The 16,206-nt window shown below is 39.4% G+C and overlaps 1 protein-coding gene across 6 annotated transcripts in view; it reads right to left on the bottom strand.

The window, feature by feature from the left end:
* The window catches only part of SLC16A9 (solute carrier family 16 member 9), a 51,867-nt gene that overhangs the window by 11,174 nt on the left and 24,487 nt on the right, over positions 1 to 16,206 (bottom strand). For 3 of the 6 annotated variants that reach the window (XM_081824217.1, XM_081824218.1, XM_006732646.3), the window contains one exon: positions 6,163 to 6,306. The exons of 2 other annotated variants lie outside the window; for them this stretch is intronic. In XM_081824217.1, the coding sequence (XP_081680343.1) occupies positions 6,163 to 6,306 (144 nt within the window). Of the gene's footprint in view, positions 1 to 6,162; positions 6,307 to 11,945; positions 14,131 to 16,206 lie in introns of those variants that run through there. One more of the 6 variants, XM_081824221.1, reaches the window with a different exon arrangement.

The following is a 16,206-nucleotide window of genomic DNA, read 5'->3' as shown; positions in this document are numbered from 1 at the left end:
ATCAACTCCCCACAGAAGTTAGTCTACTACCTTTTCCCATAAATCTCATTTGAGTTTTTGCATCTTTTCTCTTCCTGTCTGTGTCTCTATACATATAACAAACACAATCACTCTGTATGTATGTGTGTGTACATGTATTTTTAAATCATTTCTTTATATCTGTTCCCCACTTCAATGATGCTGATTTTTTTTACTTTTTACTTTAGTCAGAAACTAAATCTTACCTCAAAAAATATTAAAGATTTTTTTCTTTCACAATAATTAATTTACTAGGATAGCATCAGTAGAAAGATGGAATTAGAATTATATGGTTTGAAAAAAGATAGAACTAATTTCCTACTTCTATGCATTATAAGATGATACTTTGGGCAAATCACACTAAACTTCCTCATTTTCTCATTTTTCTCAATCCTTACCTATAAACTAAAAAAATACCTAGATCAATTAAACTGATAAGAGAGTTAAGAGAAGAAAATATAATTGAAGTAAAACACTCTGATATTATAAAATGCTTCAAATTTAGGATAAATAACGCAAGCATTTCTAAAGAACTAGCATGTGAATAAAAGCATGCAAAGTGGAAGTCTGATCTATTTTAGGAAGACAAGCAATAGAACATCTGAAATCGTGTATGTATTTTTGAAAATGTCTATGAATTTTTTTAAATATCCTTCCATTATATACATATTTTTGCATGTAACTGAATAGATATATATCAAGCCCCTACATTTATATATAAAAACTTCTCCCTGCAGTATTACTTTTACGAAAAGGAAACATTTTAGTAACAGTACATTTCAACGTGGCAATCTTAAGAAGCAATATGGGTGAGGCTACAGAATCCAAATACTGTGTGGGGTCGGGGGAAGGGCCAGTGCCCAGGACATTCCCGGTTTGGCTACTAGAAGTCTCATATCCTAGAAAACCCATTAGTCCTGGGCAAACCAGGACAGTGACCACTGTAGTGTGAGGACCTGTCTCTCAGTTATTTGGGAGAATTCCCCTTCTGTATATTTTAAAGCAAGTATTTGAACCACCTCTTAGAATAGTTGAGCCAAGACGATTTATTATCCTGACCAAAGGTTAGGATAAGCAATTACATATAGTGTTCTAGAAATACCTACTTCTAGAAATGAAACTGTGGGAAGGTAACTTAAGGCACCGAATAAGATAAATAAGTTTAGCATATCCAAATGCAGGTACTTTTATGCTGCTAGCTTCAAACATCTGCATGAAGAGTTTAAAAGTGCAAGCGATTGGCTAGCGTTTTTAATAAACTGTCTCTGACTTTTGTACCTTAGCATGAATACTCTGAACATGACATTGACTAGTTATGAGAACAGGCTTGGCAATCAGGCAGGCTTGGATTCAAATCCCAGCTCTATCTCTTACTGGCTGGGCGACTTGGGGGACTTGAGAATTTACTTAAACTCTCTATTTCTTAGTTCCTTTATCTTTAAAACAATCTTATGAGATAGCTGTAAAGATTAAGAGACATAAAAAATGTAAAAGATTGGGGCGCCTGGGTAGCTCAGATGGTTGAGCGTCTGCCTTCGGCTCAGATCATGATCCCAGGATCCTGGGATCGAGCCCAGCATCGGGCTCCCTGCTTAGCAGGGAGCCTGCTTCTCCCTCTCTCTCTCTGCTGTTCCCCCTGTTTGTGCTCTCTCGCTCTCTCTGGCAATAAATAAATAAAATCTTTAAAAAAAAATGTAAAAGATTTAGTATCTGTGCCTGGAATATAACAAGTAGTAAAAAGTAACCATTAACCAACTTTTTACCTGAGTATTATGGCATTATGTCGATAACAGCCTCAGACTAATTAGAAAATCATAGTTCTTTATTACAACTGAGCATCAGTGAGAGATAAAAGGACTATCTTTAATGATATAACCATTAAAAACAAAACAAAACAAAAAGGCTTATAAAACTCTAACTGCTAAAATGAACTTCAGGAAATGACCTTGATCTCATTTGCTGTATTTGAGCAGGAGAATCAGACTGTCTGCAAACATGGTCTTTTCCCTCCCCGATCTCAATAAGCTGAGCAGATTCACTACATACACAGATATTACCATGAAAACGAAGAAAGAGAAAACTGAATTTTTCCAAAGACCAAGAAGGAATAGTAAGAAAACACTAACTAGGTAGCTAAAAAACAATATACTCTGAAGAAAAGAGACAAAAGACATTGATTTTGAGTTGTGGCTTTTCAGAAAAGCAAAAAGAAATTATTGGGGAGACACTTGAGCAACTCATTCAGCACATATTTCCCACCCCCACCCTGCACCCCACTTTCTTTTTCCTGACTTAATAAAGTAATTGAGAAAATAGAAGTCTGAATCCCCAGGTTTGGCAGTGTGGCTTGCAGTCACTTGAAAAGGGGGAAACGGCCATTTTATGTTAGCTACAAAAACTGAACAAGATAACATCGTATTTTCAAGATGATCCTTTTAAAACATCAATTAAGTGGTCAAACAGAATTATGCCCATTGATACACTTTGGTATCCTTTTTGATATTTTGTATTATAATTACACATATGAAAAAGCTTTAATTTCTTTTCTATCTTCTTAAGCTGTTATACAAATATTGCTGATTCAATAAAGCTTCCTCGGTAGCAAAAAACTGCTGCTGTGGTCTTGAACTAAGTGTTCAGAAAGGAATTTAAGGGAAGGGATGTATGAAACACCTCCTTGTGCTTCTCACAAATAGGCGCAATAGCTTCGTGCAGTCATTCAATAAAAAGAAAAAGAGAAGTTCAGAGAGATTAAATAATTTTCCAAGGTCACAAAACTAATATTAACGGTTGTGCTAACTAACGTTTATTGCACTACCTCCTCAATTCACAAAACCCTAAGGTGGATGTCATTATTACATTCAGTTTTAAAAATGAGAAAATAGAAGCTAAGTAACTTGCCTGAAGTCAACAGACCTGGCAAGTGAATAACATAAGGTAAACCCACATGGTTGGTCCCCAGAGCCTGCCTCTCGGTGTTTGCTCCTTCCCTCCACATACTGTCGCTCTTAAGAGACCATCTAGTTCATCCTAGGCAAATGAAAATGCTCAGTATACAATTCTGCACAGAACTAGTGCTCAATTAATATTATCATTAAAGTGAATCTTTCTTATTTTTTCTAAGGAACTCAATACAGAAAGGAAAATGAGTTTAGACCGTAATAATTTCTTGTCACTTCCTTTTCAACTGGCTATTCTAAATGATGATAGAATGGAAGTATCACTGTTCAGTATTATCTCATTTATTTATCCTAGAAATATTCAATGAGCCCTGGAGTATGAGCCTACTGATGAAAGAAAAGAAAGAAAGAAACACAAAGACATCAAACATGGTAATAAGTATTAATTATCTGCTGGCTAGGAGTAGTTAACAAGGCCCCAATAATTACCAGGGAGAGCGATCTTTTTATTAATTGAAATCCAACTCAATTCTTTTGTTTTATTTTTATTTATATGTCACTTGACTTTATTTGGTCTTCACAAAACCTGTGTGAGGTAGGTTTCCCAGCCTGCCTTCACAGATAAGGGACAGCCATTTGTCATCAAGCTTGTTCAGGCTCACAGAATCTCCGTCTCCTGACCTTAAACCCAGCACTCTCTCCACGAACTGACAATTGCTTCTTAGTTGCAGGGATTCAGAACCTATTGCCAAATCAGAGTCTTCAGACCTGAGCCTGTTTTCTGACCCAGAATCATTAAGTGAAGGATAGACCAGGATTCCAGGAGGAAGGACATTACAATAAACTCTATGACAAGTATGTATATAACAATACCCTAAATGCTTCCCCAAAGGTAACAATGGCCATTTATATAGGTACTCGTGCACTTGGGAAAGTGGGATACCCTTTGAATCTTGGTCGACACAGAACATGAGCTGCCAAGTTAACTAGGGGCCTCAAGCATTTACGTGGCCTTCCCTTAGAATGCGGTCATATGGGGGCCAGGTAATATACGGGATCATGCCCCAGGTCTGGCTCACAATGGATCCACTGAGTCCATGGACCCATCCAATTCCTGATATTTCAATGGCTCACCCATTCATGGTGGTGGGTGTAACCCTCTACATTGTTCCTTGGCCAATGGGGTAAGAGTTAATCATAGTGGAGAAAGCCAAGTGGAAGCCCTATAACACCAGCACCAGCCAAGACCAATCTCAAGTCCTATCTTAACTGAAAATCGTGGATTCATGGAGGTGGGGGGTGGGGGGGCACAGTTAGTTCTCAAAAGGTTCCACCAACATAAGCCAAATCAAAGAATAACTTCACAGGTTGATAAAACTCCCTCCATTGCTGCAGAAATTGAAATTTAGTTATGGGAGTTAGTTAATATTATCTTTTTCTTTCTGTACATCCTTAGATATTCTTCCAACACAATCAAATGTATATTACTCTTAGACATTGCAAGCCAATTTTTTCTTCTTAAAAATTTATTTTTATCTACAGGTAATGCAAATGCTATGGTATCACTCACTGCTCATCAATTTTTAAGTCAGTAACAACTTCATATGCCTAGATTAACCTTGAAACCATGTGGAAGAGGAAAATCCCATGAAACTTTAAATGTGTAGTCCAGAGTTTGGGGGAAACGCCCAAATCATATCAATGGCATAATGATTCAATTTTCTATGTAAAAAGGGATTTGTCCTAAAAGGAATAATCCAATATTCATGCATAAACACAGATACCTACATTTTTATTTTTATGCCTTTAGACAATAATGCAAAATGATTATTCAGTGGAGACTCTCAAATTTTACACAAGAGATTAATGTATTTGTACCCACATTCCAAAACTGTATTAAACACTATAGGAAATATAAAATCCCAAAAATGTACTGCATGTTCTCAAAGAACTAACATGGGATTCAGGTCTCAGCAGTATTAGAGTATGTAGTTAAATTTAAAATAGACTTCAAGGGTTTGAAAAGCACCGAAAATAGTTACAAAAATGTGAAAGAGGTCAGGACCTGGTGTCAGACTGAGTGGATTCAACCCCAAATCTCCTACTTATATAGCTTCAGTTAGTAATTTCCCTTCTCTGAGCTTCACTTTCCCTCTCTGTAATGTGAGTTCTTATGAAGATTCACTGAGGTCAGATAAAGAATTCAGCACAGAGCCAAGCACATAGGAAGTACCCAGTGCATATTAGCTGTTCTTATTTCTATTATGTATTCTTCGGGAAACAGTCCCAAGTAAAAAAGAGGAATATCACTAGTCAACAAAATTAGGTTCTTTCAGACACTAAGAAAAACTTTGACAGCTGCAATCATCTTTTTCAAATTCTCTACCAACAGCCCCTAGGACTAGTCTGATGATGTTGAACGTTGAATGCAATTAGTATAATACATCACAAAGGCATCTGCCCCAAAACTGTCCTCTCAGGCCAAGAGCCCTCTACTTTTCCTCTCCTATAATCAATATCATCATCAATTATCCCCACCACTCAGTTTTTCTTCACTCTTGCCTTATCTTAAAATAATAATAATAATAATTATGTGTTTTAAAATCTACTTTTTACTTCTGCTGTAACTTTGTGATGTGGGCCCTGGAAGCACAGGATGTTTAGAACACAAACGACTCAACAGAGCCCTGCTTAACGGGCCATATGAAAGGGACCACTTCCTAAGTCAGTGAGAAGTGCTATCAGTCTCATGCTCCCCCCTCTCTCTTTGCCTTTTTTGTGCAGTGCTGAAATGAAAAACCTTCTTGTGCCTTGCAAGAGAACATAATATGCATTGATAAAACATGTTTATCCTTTCAAATACTTGGATTCATTGGGCGGACATGTTACTAAGGCAGTAATTTTTGGTGAAGTGGTCACTGAAAGTAAATTATTTTTGATCATTTTCATGCCATATATTAACTGAATAATAAAGCTGAACTTGGTAAAATGACGTCTAACTCTTGAAGCTTAGAAAAATTATAGTTCCTTCTGTAGTTCGGGAGAGCACCCCTCCACCCCCACCTGCTCGAAATACCCCAGAATCTCTGTGCTCTCGCTGCAGTTCTGCGGGCTCCATGGTTCCTTATCCCCAGGTCTAGCTGGATTGCAGAGTTCAGTTTATGATGATGAAATAAAACCTAAACCACAAAAAAAAAAAAAAAAAGAAAAGAAAAAGAAAAATTATAGTGACCAGGTTTCTTACCTACAACAATGCCATAGGAAAAAAACAGAAAGTAGATATTGGGGGCAAAACTGCTCAACATCAGGCCTCCAGCTACCATGAAGCCACTGAAGATTGTCACAGGTCTTGCTCCAAAAGAGGAGACACAGAGGCTGCAGACAGGACCTAAAATAATAAATGAAACCTTCACTTATTCAACAGTAACCTCCTTCCCACAATCAGAGGATCCATCCCATCATAAATTTAAAATGATTCTTTCCATCATACAATAACAACACTAACAATAAACATCTACTGTGTATTTACTATGTGCTGGACACTCTGTGACATACTTCATACAAACAATCACATTTCATTTTAATCTCACTGCAGCCCAGGAAGGTAGATACTATTGTTCACCTCATTTTTTGATAAGGAAATTAAAGTTTCCGGATGATAAGGCCACCTAGTTAAGAAATGGCGTTCTGGAGTCTGACCTTATTCAAAGTGGAGCTCTACTACTTGCTGGCAATTTGATCTCAGGCAACTTTTCTGATCTCTCTGTGCCTCGGTTTCCTCATCTGACGACTGTAATAATAGTACCACCTCATAGGGTTGCCGCGAAGACAAATGAGAGCACAGAAGTCAAGCTGATTCCAAGGCCTGACACAAGGAAATTCACAGTCAATGCTCGCTCTTCAGTGATGACAACGGCAGCCGCCGCCAGAGTAGTAACAGAGGAAGAAGTAAAAACCCAGGCAGTCTGAGTCCGGAGCCCAGCACCTTAACCATCATACTATGCTGAGGATTTTGCCTCCTGCATGTTCCATGCATTTTTTCCTGCCCAGCGCTCCTTTCCAGCACAAGGGTGATCATCAATATGACCATATAGAGGGATGGAGGGGTGGTTATTCATTTCCTAGAGAATATTCTGGCAGGTGAGGCCAAATGGAGAAGCACCCCACCTGTTCCGGTATGAATCCGTCAGTACCACTGTCCTACATTCTATGTGTAACCTGGAATTTGTGGGAAGAAGTACACTGTTGAGTAACAGGTAACAGTGACACCGCCCGGATTTGTGCTATGGATAAGTGGGCAACATGGATAACTATGGATAAGTAATGGGATTTAAGTGATGGTGAAATTCTTTCCCACTAGCCGTGTACCTAGAAAGCCCCTACAACTACAGAGCTAAGCTTATCAGAAATGAAAGGACATTAAGGATTATTCAGCCCATTAGTCTATTTACATGGAAGGAAACTGAAGCTCAGAGAGGTGTCCAAGCCCATGGCAGAAGAAAGAGCCCAGGACTTGAAAGCAAAGAGAAACACATCTTCATTAAGTTGACAACAACCTTTCAAGGTACCAATTATTATTCCCAATTTTTAAAAAGTGCAATCACCAGGATGGCTAAAGATAGACAACAGTGTTAGCAAGGATAGGAAGCAATCAGAACCCTCATAAACTGCTGGTCTTGTCTCCTAAAGCTGAACATGACACATGGTATAGCTCAGAAATTCTGCTTCTGTGTATACACTCAATAGAAATACCTGTACTAAAAGTATATAATGTTCACAGCAGAACTATGTATAGTAGCCTAGAAACCCAGATTGTTCATCAGCAATAGAAAACGTAAGTGAATTCTGGTATAGTCATACAATGGACTATTATATGGCAACGAGAATGAATGATCTGTAGCTACACATGCAGAAGTATCTCATAAACATATGTGGTATGAAAGACACTCAACACAAGAAAGAATACGTTGCATAATTGCAATTATAGAAAGTACAAACACAGGCAAAATTGATCTATGATAGAAGTCAGGATAATGGTTATCTTTGGTAATGGGTAGGGAGTTATAACCAGAAGGGAGCACGGCCCCACTTCTAGGGTACTACCAATGTTCTTTTTTTTTTGATGTGAATATTCACATTATTACATGGGTGTAATTTGGTTTGTGAAAAGTTCATCAAGCTGTACTCAGAATATGCACACTTTTCTGTATATATCTTTCGTTCAGTAACCTCAAACAAAGAAATGAGTTACACTGTTTATAAGTGATAGAGCCAGGATCCGGCCACTCCAAGTCCAGCATTCCTGCCAATACCAGGGAATCTCTCAAGTGCCTACTTAAGACCAGGATATGACCACTGAGATACCACATAGCTCTCAACACGTACAGCTCTCCCACATTTCTCCCTGGTCATGAACTGGCCCCTGACATTTCAGGCCTTCTATGTGAGCCAGTTCAGAAGAGGAGACTGATATATTTGTATGATAAACAGAGGGGAATAATCTGTGCCTGTGTTTTAAAAGGAAAATCCATTTGAAAGACCAAACTTATCATCCGTAGTTGAGCTGTGTGTATACCCAATGAGAAATACTTAGACACTTCAAAAATAGAAATGATTTTAAGGGTCAAATTTCATAAATGGGTGTGTGACATCATAAAAGCATGATCCTTCTGTGTTGTTTACCAAACACTGACATTGACAATGAGAGTCAGTGTCAACAAATTTAACAAGCCCAATGGAATTAAAACACAGAGATGATTATTATTGGCATACCTGAAAAGTTTCAAGTTCCATCCTCAAAGTAGGACTTTAAATCTATGCTCCTTAACACATGATAACTCCACAAGGAGATGCAGAGTATGGGAAACCAGGGGTGCGGATGAAGGGTAATAATTTTCATAGCATGTACAATTACACTGTAACTATTACATGCTAATAAGTACATAATTATTGTCAACTATGTGATAAGTTCATAAATCATTTTGGTCAAATACATGATTATTTGAAAAAAATTAAGCTCAGGAAAGAAATGAGCAAAAATTCTTTGACTGACAAAACAGTAAACTGAAAACTCTTTTTTAAAATTTCTCTACTTTCATACTGCCATCTGCTGTTTACTTAGAAAAATATCTTGATGTCAGAGATATATAAACAGAATTTTAGAGCTGAAAGAGGCCTTGGAAAGAGTCCAAACACCTCATTTTTAAAATGATAAAACTGGAACTCAGAAAGATCCCTTAATTTGACCAAGAATCCATAGCCAACCAATGACAAGGCTAAGGCCAAAGTCAGCTTAGCATTCTTCCCAACTGGGAAGTATTTCAACTGACACCTTAATTTTTTCCTAAAAATCAAAATATTAGTAAAGAACACCAATGTACTTTTGTTAATATCTTACAGCTTAAGTAGTTCTATGAATCGATGGCAGATGAAAATGTAACATTCATGTCATTTTGGTGTTTGAAAGTTCAGAGCAAATTATTTTATTCTCATCCTTAAAACTAGAGTATTTCTAGATTCTATTTACATAGATTTAAACCACAGTAGCCCCATATTTCATCGATAACAATCAGGGTGAAGTATAACTGGAATTGACCATTAAGTCACATCTGCAAGACGTGACACATTTACAGGCTTAGCTCTTGGTAATAGCAGGCAAGTTTCCCAAGATGAGAAACCATAGAGTACTCCTCAGTGCTGGACTAGTTTCAAGAGATAAACTGAATGAAAGGATGACTCTCTGGGGAAATTTCTTACAATGTTTCAAGTCTTGTACTTTGCAGAAGGGGCCTTTGGAACAAAAGTTAGTTAACTCAATATGAGCCAGTGATTCCACTTATGGAAAGCTGTAAAACTTTAGAAAAAAGGAAGAAGAAAGCTTCATCATCTTTTTATTTTAACAAGTCATTTTTTAAATGTAATCACCATCCATTATCGCTGCCATTTCATTTAGGAGGAAGAAGGAATCTTTTAATAAGGAAATAGTGAGAAGGATACATCATTTGAGAATAAAATGTAAGATAGAAAGAAGATAGTGGGAACCTAATACACACACACAGAGGATCAGTGCCTTTATATTCATTTCGCCTTCAGTGAAAATGTTTCTTGAAACTAAAATTGTATGTCAGTTGGTGTTTGGGAGCCATTATTACTATTACTACATTCCGTCTGGGAGATGAAAGTTGAGGAGCTGGTTGAACTGAAAGTCCTTGGCTAAATGTTCAGTAGTAGGCAGCTGGCTCAGAATGGTCTAAGGACGGTAGATGGCAGGGTGGGGCACCAAGAGGGGAACAGCTCTCTCCTTCCCAGCGTATGGTATTCAGGGCTCTTACAAGATATTCTATTCTCCCAGCCACAGTTTTGGCACAATGGGAACACATTCACTCAAAAAAATGTAAGAACCTGTATATTAGTGAATAGCCCTACAAACCAAAGTAAGGAGCAAAGAAAGTAAGGAAGATAAGGATGGGGTTTTGAGTACTGCAACCTCGTAAGTACAAAAATGAAACAAAAAATATAAAATAATGTGTTAATAGCCATCCGCAAATCAGACCGATTGAGGTAATTTTCAGCCAATAAAGGGAATAAAAAGGGAAATGAAAATGAAAGTTCTAACTGAAAAAGTGTTTTGTTATGATCACGGGTGAATTAAGAAAATGACAAGAATGAGTTGTTATAAGGAAGTCAGAAAGATCTACAAGTAGGTGATGAAATTGTTTCCTTCATCCCTCAGGGTGATTTAGGAAGAAACAAGAAAGCTAAATTTTTGCTGGCTGTTCAAATTAGCATGGAGGAAGAATACACTTCTTAAAATTTTAAAGTACGTTGGTAACATTATACTTAGGTCTGCATTCATCAAACAAAAACCTAAATATGTGACCACTGTCGTTCCTTCACTATTTACCCCGTGTCCCCTAGAGCAACACTGCACAATAGAAATATAAGGAGTCACACGTGTGAGCCACGTATGGAATTCTAAACTCCCTAAGTAGGCACATTAGAAAAACAACAAGAAGTAAAATTAATTTTAGCAATACATTTTATCTGACTCAATACATCTAAAACACTATCATTTCAACATTTCAATATCATTAATGAGACATTTTATAGTCTTTTGTTTTGTAGTAAGGCTTTGAAATCCAGTATGAATTTGTTACACTTCTAGCACATCTCAACTTGAACTAGCCACATTTCAAGTGCTCAAGAGCCACATGGGGCTGGGGGTTGCTTTGTTGGACAGCGTGGCACTAGTGTCTCATACCATGGTAGAAGACACAGAGAGGACGACACACAATCCAAGAGCCAAACCAGAAGACAAAATAAACACACAAGAGTTCAATTAAAATCCAAGGTCACGGACAAGAGGCACCAAAAGAAAAGCTCAAATCATGTGTTGGGGATTTCAGAAAAAGGAGAGCACCATGGGCCAAAACAACTGAGCCTTGAACTGGGCCCTAAAGTATGATTATATCAACAAAAGAGATGAAAATTCTAAATGGAGGAAATGGAAACATAATGTGGTTTTCCAATTTATCATTATTATAAGATAGCTTTGAGAAAGAAATCATGCCTTTTGGGAAACAAATCAACTTCCATGCACTTATTTCTCCTAAAAGGTTTCAGAATCCCAAGAGTGGTAGAATGGCCAGGCCTACTGCACTGAAGCCGTAAGTAGGCTGACAATACAGTGAGAAGAAAAAAAAAAAAAAAAAAAGAATAGAGCAGTAACCAGGTTGTATGCCTGCAGCACAGCAAGCATTTCCTAACAGAGCAGATGACTGGGCCATGAGAGTCTTACCCCTCTACCCACAATGCAGGGAGCCCAGCAAACTCTTATAGGTTTCTCACCCCTTCCTCCTGCTGAGACCAGAATTTCAAGTTCATCTCCCTAAAGGAAGAGAAAGGCACTAAGGAGCTAAACCCACTCAAATCCTTGATCTCTTGCGTACTGACTGCCTTGCTGGTTGGTTGGCTTGCTGATCTACAGAGAGTACGGAAAGCTGAAGCAAAACCCGGAGTTATTCTCACCAAATCCTGGAAATGCCTAGCATCCTGGGAACTGGCCAATGCAACAGAAACCTTGTAAGAGGCAGAAATTCAGTCCTACTTGAAGGAGTTAACAGTGCTTGGGAGTAAAATCATCCAGATAGCCTCAAAAGCAACTCTGCCAGCCCTCACAACTCATTTAGCAAGCCCAGCTGGCAGTAGTGACTCACCGTATTAACCTGAGGGCGGATTTATTGACTCATTATCAGTTTGAAGGCCTTTGGAGGAATTAAGGAGAAAAGGGAGGGGAGAGACTGTTGAATCTGCTTTGAGTACAAAAATAGGGAACAAAAGGTCTCCCTGCTGTTTCAGCAACTCTGTTGTCTGAAAAATGGCCCCGCCCTTCTTGAATTTGAAGAATGACATCTAACCGAAAAGTGTTTTAGCTCATCCAAAAACAATGCAGGGCCACGAACAGCCCTTGAGTTCAGTTCCATCCCTCCTGTATCAGGCATGTTTCAACCAGAGAAACAGAACCAGAAGATATGTGTTAAGAGATTTATTGCAAGGAACTGGCTTATGCAATTGTGAGACCCAGCTAGGCAAGTACAAAACCCATAGGGCAGGCCATCAGGAAGGGCAGCTTGAAACTCTCTGGCACAGGCTGAAGCTATAGTCCAAAGATGGAATTTCTTCTTCTGGGAAAGTTCATTTCTGCTCTTAAGTCTTTTTAAATGGAGTGAATCAAGTTCACCTAAATTATCTAGGATAATCTCCCTTACTTAAAGTCCATTGATGACGGACTTCGAGCACAACTATAAAATACCTTTACAGCGGGGTGCCTGGGTGGCTCAGTCGTTAAGCGTCTGCCTTTGGCTCAGGTCATGATCCCGGGGTCCTGGGATGGAGCCCCCTGGAGCGTCGGGCTCCCTGCTCAGCGGGAAGCCTGTTCTCCCTCTACCCCTCTCCCTGCTTGTGTTCCCTCTCTCACTGTGTCTCTCTCTGTCAAAAAAATAAATAAAATCTTAAAAAAATTTTTTTTAATTAAAAAATTAAAAAGTAAAATACCTTTACAGCAACACCTACACTGGTGTTTGACTAACGGGAATATAGCCTAACCAAGTGGACATTGACCATCACATCTCCCAACGCAATGCCTCCTTCTGCAGCCAGATTTACTCTACCAGAATGCATCCCGAGGTGCACGCTGCAGGCCTTTGCACGGAGGGACTCCGTGTGGATGGCCTGCTCCCTGATGGCCCACCATGCACAGCCCATCCTCCCATCTGGCCCACCTCACAACCCATCTCTATAAAACTCCAGACATTGCTTTGCCTTTGCACTTTTGAAGCCTCAAATTGTCAGTAAGCCTTTTTTCTTTCTCTTCCCTGAAACTAAAATCCCTTATAAGCACAGGGGATGTCTTCTGTCTTGGAATCCTGAGCATGGAGGAGACTCTATGGATGTGTGTAATGGAGGTGAGCTCATTTACTATGTATAACCCAAATTCCCAGCTTTATTCATCCCAAGGATCATCTGGACAAGCAAATAATTCAGATGAGAGGAAGAAGTATTTTCTCCTCGATTATTCAAGTTTCAAAGAGAAGGAATGAAAAAGATGATAAAGAGTGTAAAGAAGTGCATGTCTTGCACTGTTCGGATATGCTACTGTGAGCTACTGTCCAAGTCTAGGTTTGCCAGAGAAAAGGGGTAGGCCTTTAAATTTGAGATGTTCAGACACAATCTTCCCAAAGTTCCAGTTCTCCCTCCAGCCCATTGCCCCAGAAATATCTTTGTCTCTCGTTCTGAAGGGTCCCTTTCTTTTGCAGCTTCCACAGTTTGGTTGAAACTGCTTGCAAAAGTAATTTTATTTGCAGCTGATTCTTGTCCTCTAATAGCTAATATATGTTGAGCACCTGCCATATACCAAACCCCATCTCAATTATTCTACACAACAATCATATAAGGTAGTACTTTTATTGTCCCCAATTTAAAGACGAGGAAAAAGGCTGAACAGATGCCACTATTCGTCATAGAGAATGTGCTTTATCTTGGGCTTCATCTTCATGTGGGCATCTTGAGCACTAAAATTTAAGGACAATAATGCCTACCTCAGTGCAATGTGGTGAGGATCAATTAAGATCAAGTAAGTGAAAGTGGCTGGTATTGAGACAGGCATACAAGGGGCGCTTAGTGAACGTAAGGGACAAGCACAAGAACGGTAGAATATAGATGTTGCTTGACAAATGTACTTATTCTTCTCTGCCTTGCTCAGTTATAAAGCTCCAGGCATTGGATCACAGAACTGAGGATGACACCTACTATGTTTTCTCTGGACAAAACTGGGTAAAGACAGTAACTCATGTTTCTCAGATATAATAGGGTCTGCCTGCATCATAATCATCTGGGGAGTTAATTAAAATGAAGACGCCCAGAACCGCTCCCCATCCCCACCCCACTGCACTGATCGGTAGGCAATTGTCTTTTTAGACAAGCTTGAGTAATTCATACATACTCCTGAATTTAAGAGCAAATACAGGGGCACCTGGGTGGCTCAGCTGGTTAAGCATCTGCCTTCGGCTCAGGTCATGATCCCGGGGTCCTGGGATCGAGCCCCACATCGGGCTCCCTGCTCAGCGGGGAGTCTGCTTCTCCCTCTCCCTCTGCCCCTGCTCCCCCTGCTAGTGCTCTCTCTGTCAAATAAATAAATAAAATCTTTAAAAAAAAAAAAAAGAGCAAATACACACACACACATATATATGTATGTATAAAGCCCATCTTTATCAAAAAGTGTATGAATCTATATACACATATGTATATATTATATTTTATCAAAAAGATACAAAGATGTCCATTTATGTGTTTTTTTCACCAGAATCAGAGTCAGCGGACACTATTTTTCATCTTTTACATAGCATGAGCAGTGCTACCACCAAGCAGAAACCTACAGTAGCTCCCTTTACAAAGTCAAAGCAAATCATACATTGGAGAATTATCAAAAAGTGCAAGGTTGAAATCTAAGTCAAGAGGGCTTAAGCCAGTGGTAGTTCCCAACTGAAAATCACTTTTTGGGCTTACAAAAATTCACATATGTGGGCCCCATTATAGACTGACTGAATTAGAATGTCTGAGGGTCGAATAGTGGCCTTTACATGCTTAACCATTTCTATAGATGATTCTAGCTACCTCCCTGGTTCAGGAGGAGGTGCTGCTGATAACCATTTGGGTTACCAACACGAGCTATACTTTTCCTATTTCCAAGGTAGTATTAATTTGTTTATTTCTCTGTAGAACAAAGTTGTCAACAAAGGGCTGACATGGTTCACACACTGCTAGACACCTCTTGCTAATACTTCGTTATCATGGTTTCCAGGACCTGTCCTTTAATTTATGCTCTGAAGAGCCAAGGGAGGCTCTTCAAGTTCAGCAGACACAGACTAAAGTGCTCACACCTGTGCACACACACACCTATCAGCGGTAGCTCTTCAGCCATCATTTTTTTCCTACCACTCCCTCATTCTTAAACCCTTTGGTCTCTTTATTCTATGTTCACCTTCAAAGGGTATGATTAGCTGATCCAAGTGCCTCCTCATCTAGCTGATGAGCCTGAAGTTAAGTGGGACTTATACAAGGTAACTCAGCTAAATAATCTTAGTGCCAGGACTTGAACTAGCATTTGGCTTCAATTCATACCTTTGGAGGTATGCTCTATTTCTGTAACCCCTCCACGCAGGGCTGGTTTCGTGGCCTTGAGACCACTGTGGCTGCACAGAGCTCTGCTCTTACAAGGGCCATGCACTTGATTTACTGCTCTGCTGTTGCTGTCTTGAAATTCTTAATTTTTAACAAAGGGCCTTGCATTTTTATTTTGCAGTGGGGCCTGCAAATTACATAGCTGGTCCTGCCTACAAGTTAAGGGGGCCGCTCATGGCCCTTGAAGCAGAGGGAGCTTGGAGAAAGTGCAGAGCTGCAGTTCAGTTTCAGAGTCTCAGCTTGAGTTCTGACCACCAGGGCCCCACCCATCCCTAAGGAGCTCTCAGCTTCTCTGAACCCTCAACTCCTACCTGGACAGAGTTAGTGAAAAAACTTGCTCTCTGAGTATGTGCTAACTGAGATATCATTTCCATTATCCCTGACCCTTGCTGGAAGATGAGGTAATGACATTTCTGTTTAACTTAGTATTTGCGAGGCACCTGGGTGGCTCAGTCGTTAAGCGTCTGCCTTCGGCTCAGGTCATGATCCCAGAGTCCTGGGATCGAGTCCCTCTCCCACTCTCCCTGCTTGTGTTCCCTGTCTCACTGTG

This window comes from Leptonychotes weddellii, chromosome 6, assembly GCF_054177405.1.
Source record: "Leptonychotes weddellii isolate Sample4059 chromosome 6, ASM5417740v2, whole genome shotgun sequence".
NCBI lineage: Eukaryota > Metazoa > Chordata > Mammalia > Carnivora > Phocidae > Leptonychotes > Leptonychotes weddellii.
Note: the sequence above shows the minus strand (reverse complement) of the source record. Positions and strands in the feature narration are given on the sequence as shown.